This window comes from Teleopsis dalmanni, chromosome 2 (genome assembly GCF_002237135.1).
Source record: "Teleopsis dalmanni isolate 2A chromosome 2, ASM223713v2, whole genome shotgun sequence".
In the NCBI taxonomy this organism is placed as follows: domain Eukaryota; kingdom Metazoa; phylum Arthropoda; class Insecta; order Diptera; family Diopsidae; genus Teleopsis; species Teleopsis dalmanni.
The window spans coordinates 122,741,154-122,757,893 of NC_051847.1; the positions used below are offsets into that span (position 1 = coordinate 122,741,154).

Genomic DNA, 16,740 nt, shown 5'->3' on the forward strand with positions numbered 1-16,740 from the left:
CGCAATACATTCTCCAAGGGCAGTTATCTCGATACAATTTTGCCAATCGAAGTGAAGGGCAAGAAGCGACCCGAGATAGGACAACGCTTAAGATTGAGTGCAGGTGATATTGCACAGGCAAATTTGCTCTATAAATGTCCAAAATGCGGTCGAACTTTTCAAGAGAACACTGGCATTTTTGCCAGTCCCTCGTACTACACTGCCGGTGCTCTAACCAATGAAACCGAGAATTGTGAGTGGCGCATTACAGCAACACATGGTGAACGAGTGGTGCTGCGTTTAGAAAATTTGGTTAGTACTTGAAGTAATAAAATCAATATATAATAGTAATATTTTTGAATGATACAATATAATATAGAATAATATATAATATAAGTATATATAAATGAATATATATAATATATATATATAAATATAGAATATATAATGTATAAATTAGTTTGCAGCAGAATTTAATATGTTTATCTTTTTTGTTTTAGAATATATTTAAGTCAAATAATTGTCAAACAGATTATTTAGAAGTGAGGGATGGGTACTTTTTCAAATCTCCGCTAATTGGTAGATTCTGTGGAAAAGTAGCCAATGAAATTCTCACTTCAGAATCAAGCAGAATGTTATTAACTTTTGTAAATAATCATCGCTCGGAAGGGTATCGTGGTTTCAAAGCTGAATTTGATGGTAAGTTAAAAATTCGAATTAAGACATTTGACATCTTTATTAAATGAAATAGAAATATACAAATACCTTTACACAGTAAATATTTTTTTTAACGGACACCAACAAGATCAGTAATTTTATCCAGTTCAGAGAATTATCTGACAACACAATATTACACAATTAAGAAAAACATACAGTAATGACAGCGTCCATTTAGTAGAGTTCTCAATGCATTATCTAACAAGTATTAGAAATTTTTAATAAGTACGCATTCGATATAATTCAATTAGTCAACATAATAATTGAGATATGATATGATATACATATACTAAAGCGAATTTAGCAATTTCTTAATTTGTTACAATTACTATATACTTATAACTACATATACTATATTTTTATATTGAATTGTTATACAGTTATATTATTTTAGTTATATGCTATATAAATAACATTAGGCGTTTTCTTTTGTAAGCATATCGCAAAAGAACAACAAAATAAAGCACTGCTTTTGTTAAAGTTTCGTAAATAAAAAATAAATTTTTGCAATTATGGGTAATAATAATTTATTTTATTCATTATTGTGAATAAAATTTGTATTGTCAGGCTTTTGCAAGAATTAAGTATAATTTTTTAATATAAATAAATTCAATAGAATTGAGTATTATTTGTCAAATATTTTTTGACAGTTATCTGGAAATTTTGTACGTTCTTCCCAAAATTGTTTACAATAGACAATTTTTAATCTTGGCAACCATTCGATTTCAGCTGCTTATTAGTTAAGCGGTTTCAAAAAGATTAGACTAAATAAGCCAGCAGTGTTGTTGTTTCATATGTTATTTTTAAAATAAGCGGTTGTTCTTTTGTGATATGCTTACAAAACAAAAGGCCTTTTATTAAAATATTTAATTTTATATGGTATATAAACTAAAACTATAACATAATAAAAATTTTTAAGAAACTATTTAATCTTTTGAAATTCAACTCAACATAATTTTTTTGTAAATACTGTCTCTATTTGTGTCATAAAACTAACTTCGTCTGAATAAAAGCTTTAAAATTTTTGTTTATGTTTTTTATATTCAAAAAAACTATGATGAGGTGAATTCTCAGTTGTTCTATTTTCTACTTTTAGTTGTATGTGGTGGTGAGTTAAATGTGGATGAATCGGAAGGTCGTTTAGAGTCCCCAAACTATCCACTTGAATATTTGCCAAACAAGGAATGTATTTGGAAAATAACCGTCCCAAAAGGATACCAAGTTGCACTGAAGTTCCAATCATTTGAGGTCGAAAATCACGACAGTTGCGTTTATGACTTTGTTGAAGTAAGAGATGGTCCATCTCAAGACTCACAATTAATTGGTGTGTTTTGTGGATATAAGCCGCCTCCAAATATGAAGTAAGTAAAATTATTATTTTTAATAAATGAAATGGATTACATTAAGTATTAAAGTATATTTTTACTCAAGGACTAAATTTATTTAAATTGAAATATTTTGTAATAAAAAGAGCGGAATTGAAGTTATTTTGCGAACAAAATACTTTATTAAAAGTTTCATTTATTTTGAACAAAAAATTGAAAAAACTATGTACTCAATATTCCGTAGCAAAAACCAATTAAATTAAAATCATCTAACTAGATTTTTTAGTTTAAGTAGAAAAATATATTTTCTTTATTTAATTTTCAGTATTTGTTGTCGTAAGTACTAGGGTTTTGGGTTTATATAGGGTTTTGAAAAAGTTTATCTGAAAAAACCTTTATGAATCCTAAAAAGTTCAACATACCAAAAAAAATCTACCTACATGTAAAGTTTGTTAAAACTGTTTCTAAAAATCAATAGAAATAAACTTTTAGTTTTTAGTATAAAAAATAATTTAATGTTCTCTAACCGATATTTCGTACAATGTTTCTTACTATTCAATAAATGAAAACCTTAATTGAGATAATGAAAATTTTTCTAAATTGGATTATTTTTTAGTGGCCAGTTCACGTACAACACTGCATAACTTTTTAACACAATGTAGAGTTCAGCAGATCTAAATGTTCTTGAATCAACTCCTATCTTTTATAAGTCAATTTATGCATTACTTACTTAATAAATAATAATTAATAGTAATATTAAAATAAACTTGTCACATCACATTACTACTTGAACCATAGTTGCTTTTCTGTCTTTAGATAAATGGTTTACCAATTGCAACATTAGCTCTTAACAGATTTGAAATGCTGTTTATATGTTTGGCACTGCCTACTCTGTTTTTAATTCTAGGTCAAGTGGCAATACAATGTTTGTGAAATTTGTGTCGGATACATCGGTACAGAAAGCAGGATTTTCGGCTATATTCATGAAGGAGGTTGACGAATGTGAAACTCAAAACCATGGTTGTGAACACGAGTGCATAAACACTCTGGGGGGTTATGAGTGCAGTTGTCATATTGGTTATGAATTGCACAGCGACAAAAAACATTGCGAAGGTGCGTTGGCGCATAATATGCTTACTTTTTAATTTGGCTCTGTGTTGATACTCACGAAGTCGCTTAATGCATTCGCCCAGTATAATTCCATTTTTTTGTTTTTATTTAGATGCCTGCGGTGGTGTGATTGAATATCCAAACGGTACTATTACTTCACCATCATTTCCAGCACTTTATCCTATACTAAAGGAATGTATATGGGAAATTATTGCACCGCCAAAACATAAAATCTCTCTCAATTTCACACATTTTGAATTAGAAGGCACCACACATCAGCACACAGATTGTGGTTATGATTCAGTCACAATTTATTCGAAACTCAGCGAAAATCGCCTTAAACGTATTGGCACCTATTGTGGAAACGCCATTCCACCCACAGCCACTTCAGAGGGCAATGCTTTACGTGTAGAATTTCATTCCGATAAATCAGTGCAACGTAGCGGGTTTGCTGCGGTTTTTTTTACCGACATAGATGAGTGTTCCCTTAATAACGGTGGTTGTCAGCATGAATGTCTCAATACAATTGGATCCTATATGTGTTCATGCCATAATGGCTATTCACTGCACGAGAATGGACATGATTGTAAGGAGGGCGAATGTAAACATGAAATTTCCGCACCATTCGGTACTATCTATAGTCCCAATTTTCCGGATTTGTATCCACCAAATGCTGATTGTGTTTGGCATTTCTTGACAACTCCAGGACATCGCATCAAATTAATTTTCAACGAATTCAATGTGGAATCGCATCAGGTAATGGCAAACATAAATTTTAATGAAATGCACTCTTTTCCACATGAAGCTTTCGCATTTGATGTATTCTCTGTTTTTGAATTTGATTGATTTGTGTAGGAATGCGCTTACGATAATGTGGCAATATACGATGGCGAGTCTGAAAGCAGTTCGCTTTTGGGACGTTTCTGTGGAGACAAAATACCATATCCGATATCATCATCCACAAACCAATTGTACATGGTATTGAAGACAGATAAAAATAAGCAACTCAATGGTTTCACAGCAATGCACTCTACTTGTGAGTATGAAATGAAATAAAAAACTACTAATTGATTAGAACTCAAATGTATTGTTAATTTATGTTGAATGCAGCATGTGGCGGATACTTACGTGCAACAAATCAAATTAAACAATTTTATTCGCACTCGCGTTTCGGCAATCACAACTACAATGAAAACATGGACTGTGAGTGGACAATACAAGCACCACCGAGCAGCAATGTACAGTTGTTGTTCCTAACGTTCGATATTGAAAGCAGTGAAAATTGCACTTACGATTACGTGCAAGTTTATTCTGGAATGGAGGATACAAGTGGTCCCATGTATGGACAATACTGTGGAAACACGGTAAGTAACGAAGATAGATTAGCAAACATAAGGAATGGATTTTTTTATTGTATCATTATTTCACAAACAGCTTCCTCAGGATATAATATCCTTAACTGACTCTTTGTTGGTGCGTTTCAAGACGGATAATTCTGTTACATTAAAAGGGTTCTCGGCATCCTATGTAGCTGTCGATCCTTTTGATAACAGTGAAGAGGATATTAACTCATCCAGCTTTGAGATGGTGACTCCATTTCCAGGCTCACTCAAAAGTATCTATAAAGTAGATGAAACACAAGAGTCATACGAGTACAGTGATTTCATGGAAAATCAATTGATTGACAGAAGACTAAGAACCAGATATTAATTTAAATTGCAATTTTATATTGAATGAAAATTGTTTCGTATGAGCATTCTGTGTGAGTAAGTAAAAAGTGAGTGTGCATACAGAAAAATGGAATAAAATATATCCTAATGACAATAGATATAATCATTGAAGAATTTATATTTTATTTAAAGCATATCAGGAAGAAAATCATCACTTAATAAAATTCTGAGTTACTTAGATAATTCAAAGTAGTTCGTCGATATCATAAGTATTGTATTTACATAAAGACATTGAAATTTTATGTAACGTGCAATTAATTTTTTAAGCAATAAATATATTTTAAATTAAAATTTATTAAATAAATAACTTAAAAATCATAATTAATAATATTAAAATCAAATTTAGATGATATAATTAAAAAGAAATTTTGAATCAAAAAAATAAATTCATTGATTACAATAATTAATTAATAAGAGGATATTTAATTATTAGAGTTACTTATAATAATTACTTTAATGGAATTGCATTTAAAAACTTAAATTGGTAGTAAAACTAGGAGTTATTGTAGTTTTGTTTTAATATATGTGAAAAAATTGGTCAAGAAATCATCTATTTAAAAACGTTTAATGAATGTGCAGTTTTAATAAAAATAATAATGAATATTTTTACAATATTAATCAAATCCTAACATGAATGTAATTTATATATTATATGTATATTTAAAGAGAACATTAAATTAAAGTTTTAGTAAATAAATATATGTGTTTTATTACTCTTTATTGATGCATTATTATTTTTGTTTTTAAAAGTTCATTGAATAGGAGAAAAGACATTTGTGCACTATGTTATCATATTCAATATAACAATGCTTGATAACTTTAAACAGGGATTCCAGTATTAGTTTTTGACTATTCTGATGATAAGTTGAACTAAAAAAAAAAAATATGGACATTCAAAACACATTCAAAAAGTGTAGAAAGTTAATTTTAGTGTATTCTTTTTTCGTTTAAAGATTTTTACTAGTTGCAGTATTTCATGTATTAATCAGACAGGTCAAGTATATATAGAGAAAAAATAAAAATAATATAAAAATCTATAAATCCTAATTGTATTCAATGTTACCTCTTTGTGAAAGAGGTAAATAAAAGAGCAGTAAGGCTTTGTGATTGTATAATTAATCAATAATACTTGGGATACATTATTTAAGAAGTTATAATTTGAAAAATGTACTTAAAAGATACTGTTACAGTTTTATTTTATTTTATACTATACTTTGTTAACATGTGAAATTTGAGTGCAATCGGGTATCCTGTGTATTTGTATTAACTGATTTCATATATATATAGTTTCTTAGTGTTTGCCGATAGCATAAAGATTTAATAGTTTTTGGCAAAATATTCACCAATTGCCATACTAAATGAATGTGTACACTGACTACAGACTCTCGCAATACATTTATGTTTGAATGCTTATCCAAATTATTATTTTAGAATTTTGTCCACAAACTCAAATTTGTATGTGTTACTAAAAAATGTGATTATAGATACAGTGTAAAAATATACGGGTATCTACGAATATTTTTTATGTTTCTGAACCTAAAACTAACCAGATCAGATATTGACAGTACGTCAAATCCTGAAGAAGACCCGAAAAATGCAAATCGATACACACCATTTATTTGTCGTATTTGTTTGTTGTATTTGTTTCAAAGCCGCTTTTGATACTACGATTAGAAATACTCTTTGTGCCGTTATGTCCGAATTTGGTATCCCATCAAAACTTATGCAGCTATGTAAAATGACGTTGACCAACGCCACCACTTCCGGTAAAATTGGGAATAATCTCTTTGTGTCGTCTGCGAAGAATACCAAACAAGGTTTCAGACAGGGTGAGTTCCTTGTCATGTGATTATTTTAACTTAAGGTTGTACACGATAATCCGAGCAGCAGAAAGGTGTTTGTTTGCCCGCAAGTGGATAGCGCGGTATAAGGCGACTGCATCCTCAGAACGGTACTATTAACTGGTGCCAGGCAGTCACAGATCGGATGCTGGTGGAAACTGCTGGATGTGGCCCAGGACTACTCAAGTCAGTAATGGTCAACTAAATAAAGCAAAAAACTGCCTAGACAATTTGTGCGATTTTTTCCTTTTTTGCATTCTTATTGTATCATTTTGTCTCAAACCAATTAAAACATAATTTTGTATAGACTTCTGACTTGTTGACTTTTTAGTGAAAGAGTGTGGCAATAGTTTTTCTTTATTTACTCTCATTTCAATTGTGATTTGCTACTATATTTTGGAATTCTTATGTAATTTGTTTTTGTAAATCGAACGCATTCGATGCTGTTATCTATTTAGGTAGAGCAGATAGAATTAGTTGCGGCAATAAAAGAATGAAAAAATTGAAGACCATAACACAATCTATGAGAAAAATACAAGACTATGAAAAATGTATTATGGATTTGTTTAACCACGTTGGCACACCTTATTGCTCCCAATAGGGCTCATTTTAAAATTGACTAAATAAATTTTGATTGATTAATATTTTATTTTATTTGATAATTGTATTTAATAAATCACAACGCTAAGAGAAGATATCAGACATACTCATATACCATTATAGTTCATAGTATACCATTATATAGTTTTAAATAAATCAAATCCATCGAATCATTGATCAGCATATATCTGATGTTAAAATATTACTCAACCAAGAAATTGTTCCGAGAGTGTAAATTTTTATTTTGTTTTTTTAATTAGGAGTTTTATGACATATGACAAGTTACATATTTTCTCATAATACTAAGAAATTTTTTAACAGTTAAAAAATGTTTAATTTTCTGGTATCGTCAAATATAAGTCATCAGTGGTCTTTGGAAGCAATTATTGATTTTAATATCTGCGTCAACCCGTGGTGCGGCATTTTAACGCATAAAGCATTGTTCACCTAATTTGCCGAATCACCGAATTCTATATATATTTTAAATAATACCTTACAGGAGATATTAACGATAACGATAAAAAATGTTGGCCAAAAGGAAATTGCAATAGTTTTTATACCATTTTCCTGTGAGTTGAATTATATATATTAAATTAAAACAGAAACATTGAAAAAGTGTATAAGACGAGTCTCTATGCATTATAGACATAAAGTTATTGGTACGTATTTTACAGACCTATTCTGTGCACTTTATAAACTTGTCGAAATTGACTGCTGTAAAGGTTTTGGTATTTTGTGACATAAATAAAAAGCTCTTTTCCTTGTTAGTTGTCCATACCATAAATGCTGTTGACAACTATTAAAATATGCTCTTTTTAAGCATTTTTTATTATTTGCATGCATGACAAATATTCTTAACTAAAATATACGCTCTTTACAAGCATATTTTTTATTGTTATTTGAATGCATGAAAAATGCTTTTGGTAACTTAAAATATATGCTCTTTACAAGCATTTTTTACGAACAGTTACGAACAATTACGAACTGTTTTCTATACAAAACATTTTACACCATAGTGTGGTGAGAAGCATTAGGTACTTGAGCTTTAAAATTTGTCAAGATGTATCCAGAATACCAAAAAGCTTTATGCTATATAAAAATTAAAAATTTTATTAAAGAATTTGATAAATCTGTCAAGTGCATAGAATAAGTCCGTTAATCTATTTATAAGGAAAAGATTAATAAAATTTTAGAACATATAATTTCTTAATTTGTAGATTAATTTGTATAGTTTTATTTAATCAGTCTTTCACAAATGGAATTTCCAGACCCGCATCCCAATGAAATTTATACATTTGAAATGCAATATTTTTTTTAATCAAAACAATGGTTAAGTGTCTAATGTATGTTACTGTTAAAACTACAATATTACTTTATATTCTTAATAATTATTGAGTACCTGAATTAAACACTTAAATATGTTTCGGAGAAGTTCTTAGAATTGGAAAGCCTGTGTTATGGAGAAGGTAAACCGATCTTAAAGAGACTCTATTTTACGACAATTATCATATTTGTGGATCGAAGAAAGAAGCGAAAAATATATCTTTTATACTCTGCAATTGTCCGCAACTCCTATGTATTTGATATGCTTACTGAAGGCCATAAAGACATAATCAGTGATTGCTCGATCCGAAATATAAGTATCTTTACTTAAATTGTTTTAGTATATAAATGTATCTTAAATCTTTTTCTGTGCTGGACTTATGTCATAAAGCTTGAGTCAACCTTATCCCAAGTGATACACGCGATGACTGATATCCTTCAGTTTTATTCAATATTGTATTAATGAATTTGATCTTGTTGGGACGAAACTAACATTTTTAATAATAAAATTTCCTAATTTTATATTATTTTGAAAAAACTTCGTAAACTTAGTGCGGTTTAGAAATCTTTTGTGTTTTATTGCAATACTAATTATAAATTTAATAATTATATGTATTAATTTAAAATCACTAAGTAATTGAGAAAATATTTAATGTGTATCTCTGACGTGAAATATTTTCATTATTAGGAAAATTTTGTTGTGGTCTCATGTTTTGTAATTTTGATTACTTCATATGAAGCCCAGAAAGTGATGAAATTAATAGTTACGAGTAAAATAAGATCGAAAGTAAATACGATGAAGTTAAAAGTTATACGATGGAGTTTTTATAAAAAAAAAAATTAGAAAAAATGGAAAAAAAATGTTACTGTGCAGAATGAAAATGTTTTATTGAAAAATGTTATAAAAACTGTATTATATTCAAGTCTGTATAGTGAAATATTCAGAATATTTTAACAAATATTCAAATCATTGCGTTAAAATACACATTTTAGCAAGGGAGTGAGTTTTAAAGCTCTGCTATTAGTTTAAAATTGTTTAATAAACAAAAATGGAGGGCACTATAATCTGTTGAATTTCTATCATATATCATAATAATATCAATGAGATTATAAAAATGTTAAATATTATCATCAATAGGACTTGGAATTTATAGGAATAGAAATGTGAATAATTTTTTATGACACATTCATCTCTGAGATAAAACTATAAACCTTAAGAAATTTTTTAGAACAAATTTTATTTAAGTATCTCATCACACAATTTATGGAACATATTACGAACGACAATTTGGGAAATGGATTATTTGGAAAAACGTGAGGATTACTGGTTTAAATTACCAGTAATCCTTAAACCTGAGGGAATGCATCTTCGGAAACAATTAAAAGTGACTCAAGTCGTATGCTTATTAGTTACGTTAATCATAATGCCTTCAAAGGATATCGAGGATTTACCGCTGATTTTGAGGGTAAGTTATTTCTCTTAATCTCTTATGGAGAAAAGTAAACATAATATAAATTCAAGCTGATACATTTTATCACACTTTGTCCGCCCATAACTGTAATGAATGTCCTGAAGAGATGCCATAAAATACATTTAAGCATAAATAAACGTGAAAAGTGTCACTATTGAGCAGGACATTCGAAAAACTATTAAAATACTATCAGAAACCACTAAATTCTGTTAGCAGCACATGAAAATGACCAACTGAAATTTATAACCAGGAAGGAAGGCTAGCCCATTGTCCAAAAAAAAATTCGGTTAAAATAAATAAAATGTCATGCAAATAAACAAAAATACATATTAGGTATGCACTACATTCTGTTAGTTTGTCTGTTTGTCTGCCTGACTGTCTACCAGTTCGGTACCATTACACTTCAGATTAGCCAAAGCTGAGCAAGCATAAAAAACTTTTCTGCATGAAAATTTTTATTAAGTTTTCCTCCAATTGTTGACAAAAAGGGTGCAAATTAAAATGCAACGAGTGTGGAAAATCACATAAAAATCAAGGTTTTGCATAAACGAGATAACTTAAACGAGATAACAAAGATAACTTAAAACACATGCATCTCTCGAAAATATTCTTTTGCAAATAAATAAAAACTTAAAAAAATGCATATTAACAAGAGTTGTCTTATATATTATTATGTGAATTTAACAAAATCTAAAAATCTATACCCCTCACATTAAATTTTTCAGAAGAATATTAGTGTTTATTGAATTTGATATCATTAATAACTATAATTGATTAACTATCAAAAATATTTAATATGCGAAATCGTTTATATGTATTTTATACTTATTATTGTACCATAAATGCTATAAGCGATATATTATATGAAGTAAATAAAACAAATAAATAATAATTAAAAACTCGATAGCATTGCAATCGTTCATACGTTTATTGAATTTCACTTATTTAGTCCACAATTAAAGGATTTTGTGTATGATGAATTACTTCAGTCTTGGAAACAACGTCAGATAGTATATCCGACTGGTTCTAAATAGATGTTTTTTCAACAAAACATTACAAATCACTTATCATAATTAAACGTTACATTATATTTTCATGTTTTACGCAGTTTAAAAAACTTTTAATCTACGCTTTGAATATATTGTATATAATATTCATTTACCTACAATTTTAATTTATTCGACATATGGCATCCCTTTAGTCAGAGTTTCGAATTTTCGAACAAAACAAGAGAAAAAATAATTTCTTAACTTAACGGATTCAAAATCATAACTGTTGACAATTTTTAATAGCAGCGCTTTATTTTTAATCTGTGTTTTTTGTGTTTAACAATTTTATTCAATAATCTAAGTTGTCTTAAACAGAAATATATTTTAAGTGAAAAATTAATACAAGCATAATTTAAAAAAAAATGATTAATTACGAGGTCTGCTTCAATAATGTGAGACTATGTGCTATACTATATGTTAATAAATAATTTTTTCAATTCAGGTTAAAGTGAGCCCATGCCAATCTCAAAATAAAAAGGGCTCTGTCGTGAGGGAGCCGACAAATGTAGTAATGGCTTTGTTTTCAGCAAAGTCAATTGTAGAATTTCGAGAAGTTCCGATAACAAAGACTGCTAAACGTATTTTGAACATCATAAATACAGGAAATGTCGATATTCATGTGAGTTATTTTATACAAAAATAGAAAAGAACATACGTATATATTAAACTTCCAAATTAGTGATATATACAATTTTTTTTAAATCTTAACTTATTAAACTTATTTAGCAATGACACTCTAATAATATCTAGCATCATAAAAAAAAATTGTGGACATAGATTTTCAAATTGTTCAGATGAACTTATGTACTGAGTAAAGCAAAATGTCACTTATCAAGGATAACAATCAGATTTTATTGAAATAAGTAAACAGGTTACAATAGTGAGATTAACATACCGGAAATAGTTAACAATTTATATTTGACTTTACATCGATTCCATATAGAAACTCTCCCAGAGATATTTTTTGTCTATCTAATAAATCTTAAATGACGAAAAATAATTAAGGTACTGAGATGGACACAAAACAGTGGGACTCGAAATACCTTAATTTACCAACCACAGCAATAATTATAATTATTGTAACCTTGTTATAAAGAACCTGATAGTTGGATTATGTTCAGAAGTGTTAACAAACTTGGTCTTCCATACAAAAGAGTGGTACCGGTATGATGATTTGGCCGCAACTGGTAACCTTAACGGCTTAAGTCACATTTTAAAGTATTTGACGTTAATTTTTTTTTAAAAATTATATTTAATAACATATTCTTGCCATGAATTAATATATTTAAAATACGTTAAATTTATGCTAGTGTGAAACTTTTGATCTTGTCTGAACCAAACAAACTTTCAACCGGAACCTTAGACTTTTAAATATTTTAAAACTCAACCACGAAGTGAACCATTGTTTCAGACATATATTCGGTTTTCAAATTCTAGATTATATACAATTTTATATAACATTGAATTATGTAGATTTTAATTTACGTATATATTTGTAATTTATATCTTCTCAAGAATTACTTTTTTTGCTTATATTTATTACAATAACTTATATTAAAATTGTTTTAAATACTATACAGGTTAAAGTCACTAAGCCTATTAAACCACAGCACTGTATATCTCTTAATTGGCATGAGAATGTTGTCCCCGCTCAGAGCGAAGTAAAAATGGAAATGGTTTGGAGTCCACAAAAGGAAATAGCTTGTACACAAATATTACAATTAACAGATAATAGAAATTTTCGGAAAGATATAATGGTTATAATGAAAACAAGACCAGAACTGCAGGTACATACAAAATTTAAATAAAAAATTCTGATAATTATCTTACTTTAAATTTTCTTAGAAACCACGAAAAGTTATCAGAAAATCTATAAGTCGTCCCATTAATAATGAAACATATATTGTGACATCCCCAAAATTTGTAAAACATCCTGATCAAATGCCAACAGTTTCACAACAAAAACGACGTGCAAGTATGGGAGATGCTATTAAGACAAAACTCCCAAAGGCTCCTCAACAATCTTCAATTCCGAAACGGCGAACAATGTCTTTTGTTAATAAAACACCTACTACATATAAACAAAATAATTATTTCCAAAAAGTTAGTGTAAATAATTCTAACAGAACGCCCGTTAATCCTATACCTAATAATCAAAAAAATAAAGATTACATTAACTCTTCAAGTCCAGCAAATGGGTGTGAGTCTTTTGGCGACAACAAGTTCACTCCTCCAAGTACTAAAATAAATAATGAAAATTTATACTCAACGCCTATACGTAAAGAAAACAATGAACAGATCAGACGCCAAAGTAAGCGACCTCAGCGTCAAACATTTTTAAAGTAGATAATATTATTTTGAATTCTGGGTTTTGAATTATAGAATACCTGAATATGAAAAATATGTGAAGACATCATGAAGAAAATTTTTTTCAAAAAAAAAATTAAATAATTATAACTAATTTAATACTCATTATCACCTTCAATAATGAGTACACGCATACCATTACATTTCCTTATTTATTCACTACAAAACGATGAGGATCATACTTCAATTAAAATTTTGCTTCAGGATCTCAGAAGTGATGTGTCACATCAGAATTGTGAATACAAATCAAAATTGATGTGTATTGAGCCTAATTAAAGATTTATTAAATATTAATTTACTGAATTAAATAACTGCTTTTATGAATTTTACACTTTTATATATTTCAAGACTAAACACAAATATCTTTTACTTGTAGGATTTTTGCTTAATAATAATTATTACTTAGTTTTAATTTGTGTGAATCATTCTGTTTATGTTCAAATTATGTGTTAATATATTGTGAAAATTAATATTTGTTCAATACATTAATTTTAATTAAATCCCTGATGTTCAATTTTGAGTTATAAAACCTTAAGATACTCTGTTTTAAACTTGACATTTCAACTAATCACTATTATATATATTATTTCACATTATTATTTAATTTATATTATTAAATCTATTGAGAAATTGCTAATATTTAATTTATTCTCAAAAAGAAACTTAAAACTTTTTGAAGTATTGAAATTAGAAACAAATAATATATGAAATACTTAATAAAATGTTAATATTTATAACAAATATTTTCAGATTTTTGTAAATAAGTATATACGCAGAGCGCTTCAACGTAAGAGAGCGTTTTCAAAATAATTATTTTTAAGGCCATGTAATGTAGAGGGTCATGGGCTCGTCAAAATTAAAATTGTTGTTGTTTGCAATGTAAATTATAAAATTGAGACGTAGAGAAAAAACAATATTTCGGTTCAAATTTGTTCATGACTCATAAGAGCCGAGGCTATCTGTCACTTAGGTGAAACAGTGTTGTTCAGTAATAAATATGAACTCAAGTCTGGCGTGTTGTGATGGATCCATGTTTCGTCCACAGTAACAAAACGGCAAAAAAATTCGTTCGGATTACGGCTGAACATCGCTAAACACTCTTTTGAACTGGTCAAACGAATGCGCTTATGGTCAAGTGTGAGCAATCGCGGAATCCATCTCGCGGAGAGTTTTTTCATGTCCAAATATTCGTGTAAAATGTGATATTCCCATTCAGTTGAGATACCTACAGCATGAGCCAACTCACGCACTTTCATTCTCCGATCATCCAATATCATTTCATGGATTTTATCGACGATTTCCGACGTGATCGCTTCTTTTGGGCAACCTAAACGTTCGGCGTCACTAGTGCTGGTACGACCACAACGGAACTCTGTAAACCACTTCTTAACCATTGAAATTGATGGTGCCGAGTCCCTGTAGTATTTATCAAGTCTTTTCTTAGTTTCAGTGATGGATTTTTACGTAAAAAGTAATGCTTAACCAGCACACGAAATTCACTTTTGTCTGCCTTGAACGGCTATCAAACACCAACTGAACGACGTAGCTTGCTCAAAATTACAAAGTTACCCACTGGTAGATTACAGCTGACGGCAGCACTGTTGTATTTGGAGTATCTGCGCGGGAAACTAAAAAAAATCACTGACTTATCAAAGCGCCGTCGTAACTTTAGCCATGAGCATATTTCGTGAAGATTCTGATTGAATTTTTTTAAATTAAATGTATTTTACAATTGTTAAAAAAAAAATCATTATTGATTTGGTATGGATCTTGCAAAACTGCATGCAAACTCAATTGATTAGGAATGATATTAAAGTATTGAATTCGTCACTGTTTACGGTGCTTTTAATTATAGATCAAGTGGCACACTTGACACAATGTTCGTTAAATTTGTTTTGGATACATCGATATGCAAAGCAAATACTTCAGGTTTTGTCATGGAAGAGGTTATCGAATGTGAAAATCAAAACCATGGTTCTGAACACGAGAGCATAAAAACTTTAGAATTAACACTCTTAATTCCGTTTTTTGTTCTATTTAGATGCCTGCGGTGGTGTGATAGAATATCCAAACGGTACTATTACTTCACCATCATTTCCAGCACTTTATCCTATACTAAAGGAATGTATATGGGAAATTATTGCACCGCCAAAACATAAAATCTCTCTCAATTTCACACATTTTGAATTAGAAGGCACCACACATCAGCACACAGATTGTGGTTATGATTCGGTCACAATTTATTCGAAACTCAGCGAAAATCGCCTTAAACGTATTGGCACCTATTGTGGAAACGCCATTCCACCCACAGCCACTTCAGAGGGCAATGCTTTACGTGTAGAATTTCATTCCGATAAATCAGTGCAACGTAGCGGGTTTGCTGCGGTTTTTTTTACCGACATAGATGAGTGTTCCCTTAATAACGGTGGTTGTCAGCATGAATGTCTCAATACAATTGGATCCTATATGTGTTCATGCCACAATGGCTATTCACTGCACGAGAATGGACATGATTGTAAGGAGGGCGAATGTAAACATGAAATTTCCGCACCATTCGGTACTATCTATAGTCCCAATTTTCCGGATTTGTATCCACCAAATGCTGATTGTGTTTGGCATTTCTTGACAACTACAGGACATCGCATCAAATTAATTTTCAACGAATTCAATGTGGAATCGCATCAGGTAATGGCAAACATAAATTTTAATGAAATGCACTCTTTTCCACATGAAGCTTTCGCATTTGATGTATTCTCTGTTTTTGAATTTGATTGATTTGTGTAGGAATGCGCTTACGATAATGTGGCAATATACGATGGCGAGTCTGAAAGCAGTTCGCTTTTGGGACGTTTCTGTGGAGACAAAATACCATATCCGATATCATCTTCCACAAACCAATTGTACATGGTATTGAAGACAGATAAAAATAAGCAACTCAATGGTTTCACAGCAATGCACTCTACTTGTGAGTATGAAATGAAATAAAAAACTACTAATTGATTAGAACTCAAATGTATTGTTAATTTATGTTGAATGCAGCATGTGGCGGATACTTACGTGCAACAAATCAAATTAAACAATTTTATTCGCACTCGCGTTTCGGCAATCACAACTACAATGAAAACATGGACTGTGAGTGGACAATACAAGCACCACCGAGCAGCAATGTACAGTTGTTGTTCCTAACGTTCGATATTGAAAGCAGTGAAAATTGCACTTACGATTAC

The 16,740-nt window shown here is 29.8% G+C and overlaps 4 protein-coding genes across 4 annotated transcripts; 3 read left to right on the forward strand and 1 right to left on the reverse strand.

Moving 5' to 3' along the window:
- On the forward strand, positions 1 to 5,124 carry LOC119675619 (dorsal-ventral patterning protein tolloid-like; the record flags this gene model as incomplete). Its single annotated transcript, XM_038086824.1, has 8 exons — positions 1 to 291; positions 480 to 678; positions 1,793 to 2,057; positions 2,929 to 3,134; positions 3,244 to 3,887; positions 3,987 to 4,167; positions 4,242 to 4,495; positions 4,566 to 5,124. Coding segments are annotated over 8 exons (2,316 nt in total), but the record flags the coding sequence as incomplete, so codon positions are not given.
- A 6,352-nt stretch (positions 5,125 to 11,476) lies between these two features.
- On the forward strand, positions 11,477 to 13,876 carry LOC119682950 (protein abnormal spindle-like). The gene is made up of 4 exons (XM_038096527.1): positions 11,477 to 11,523; positions 11,589 to 11,765; positions 12,727 to 12,933; positions 12,992 to 13,876. The coding sequence occupies exons 1-4, from the start codon at positions 11,509 to 11,511 to the stop codon at positions 13,490 to 13,492; spliced, it is 900 nt and encodes a 299-aa protein (XP_037952455.1). The 5' UTR covers positions 11,477 to 11,508; the 3' UTR covers positions 13,493 to 13,876.
- A 599-nt stretch (positions 13,877 to 14,475) lies between these two features.
- LOC119675620 lies at positions 14,476 to 14,973 on the reverse strand (the record flags this gene model as incomplete). Its single annotated transcript, XM_038086826.1, has 1 exon — positions 14,476 to 14,973. A coding segment is annotated over one exon (498 nt), but the record flags the coding sequence as incomplete, so codon positions are not given.
- Positions 14,974 to 15,390: 417 nt separating this feature from the next.
- On the forward strand, positions 15,391 to 16,737 carry LOC119675621 (dorsal-ventral patterning protein tolloid-like; the record flags this gene model as incomplete). The annotated part of the gene is made up of 4 exons (XM_038086827.1): positions 15,391 to 15,487; positions 15,555 to 16,198; positions 16,298 to 16,478; positions 16,553 to 16,737. Coding segments are annotated over exons 1-4 (1,107 nt in total), but the record flags the coding sequence as incomplete, so codon positions are not given.
- Positions 16,738 to 16,740: the final 3 nt, after the last annotated feature.

Excerpts from the sequence above, each read along its gene's own strand:
- LOC119682950 (XM_038096527.1), top strand. Across the intron at positions 11,766-12,726 it reads CAGGAAATGTCGATATTCAT|GTTAAAGTCACTAAGCCTAT; the intron begins GTGAGTTATTTT and ends AATACTATACAG. Across the intron at positions 12,934-12,991 it reads AAACAAGACCAGAACTGCAG|AAACCACGAAAAGTTATCAG; the intron begins GTACATACAAAA and ends AAATTTTCTTAG.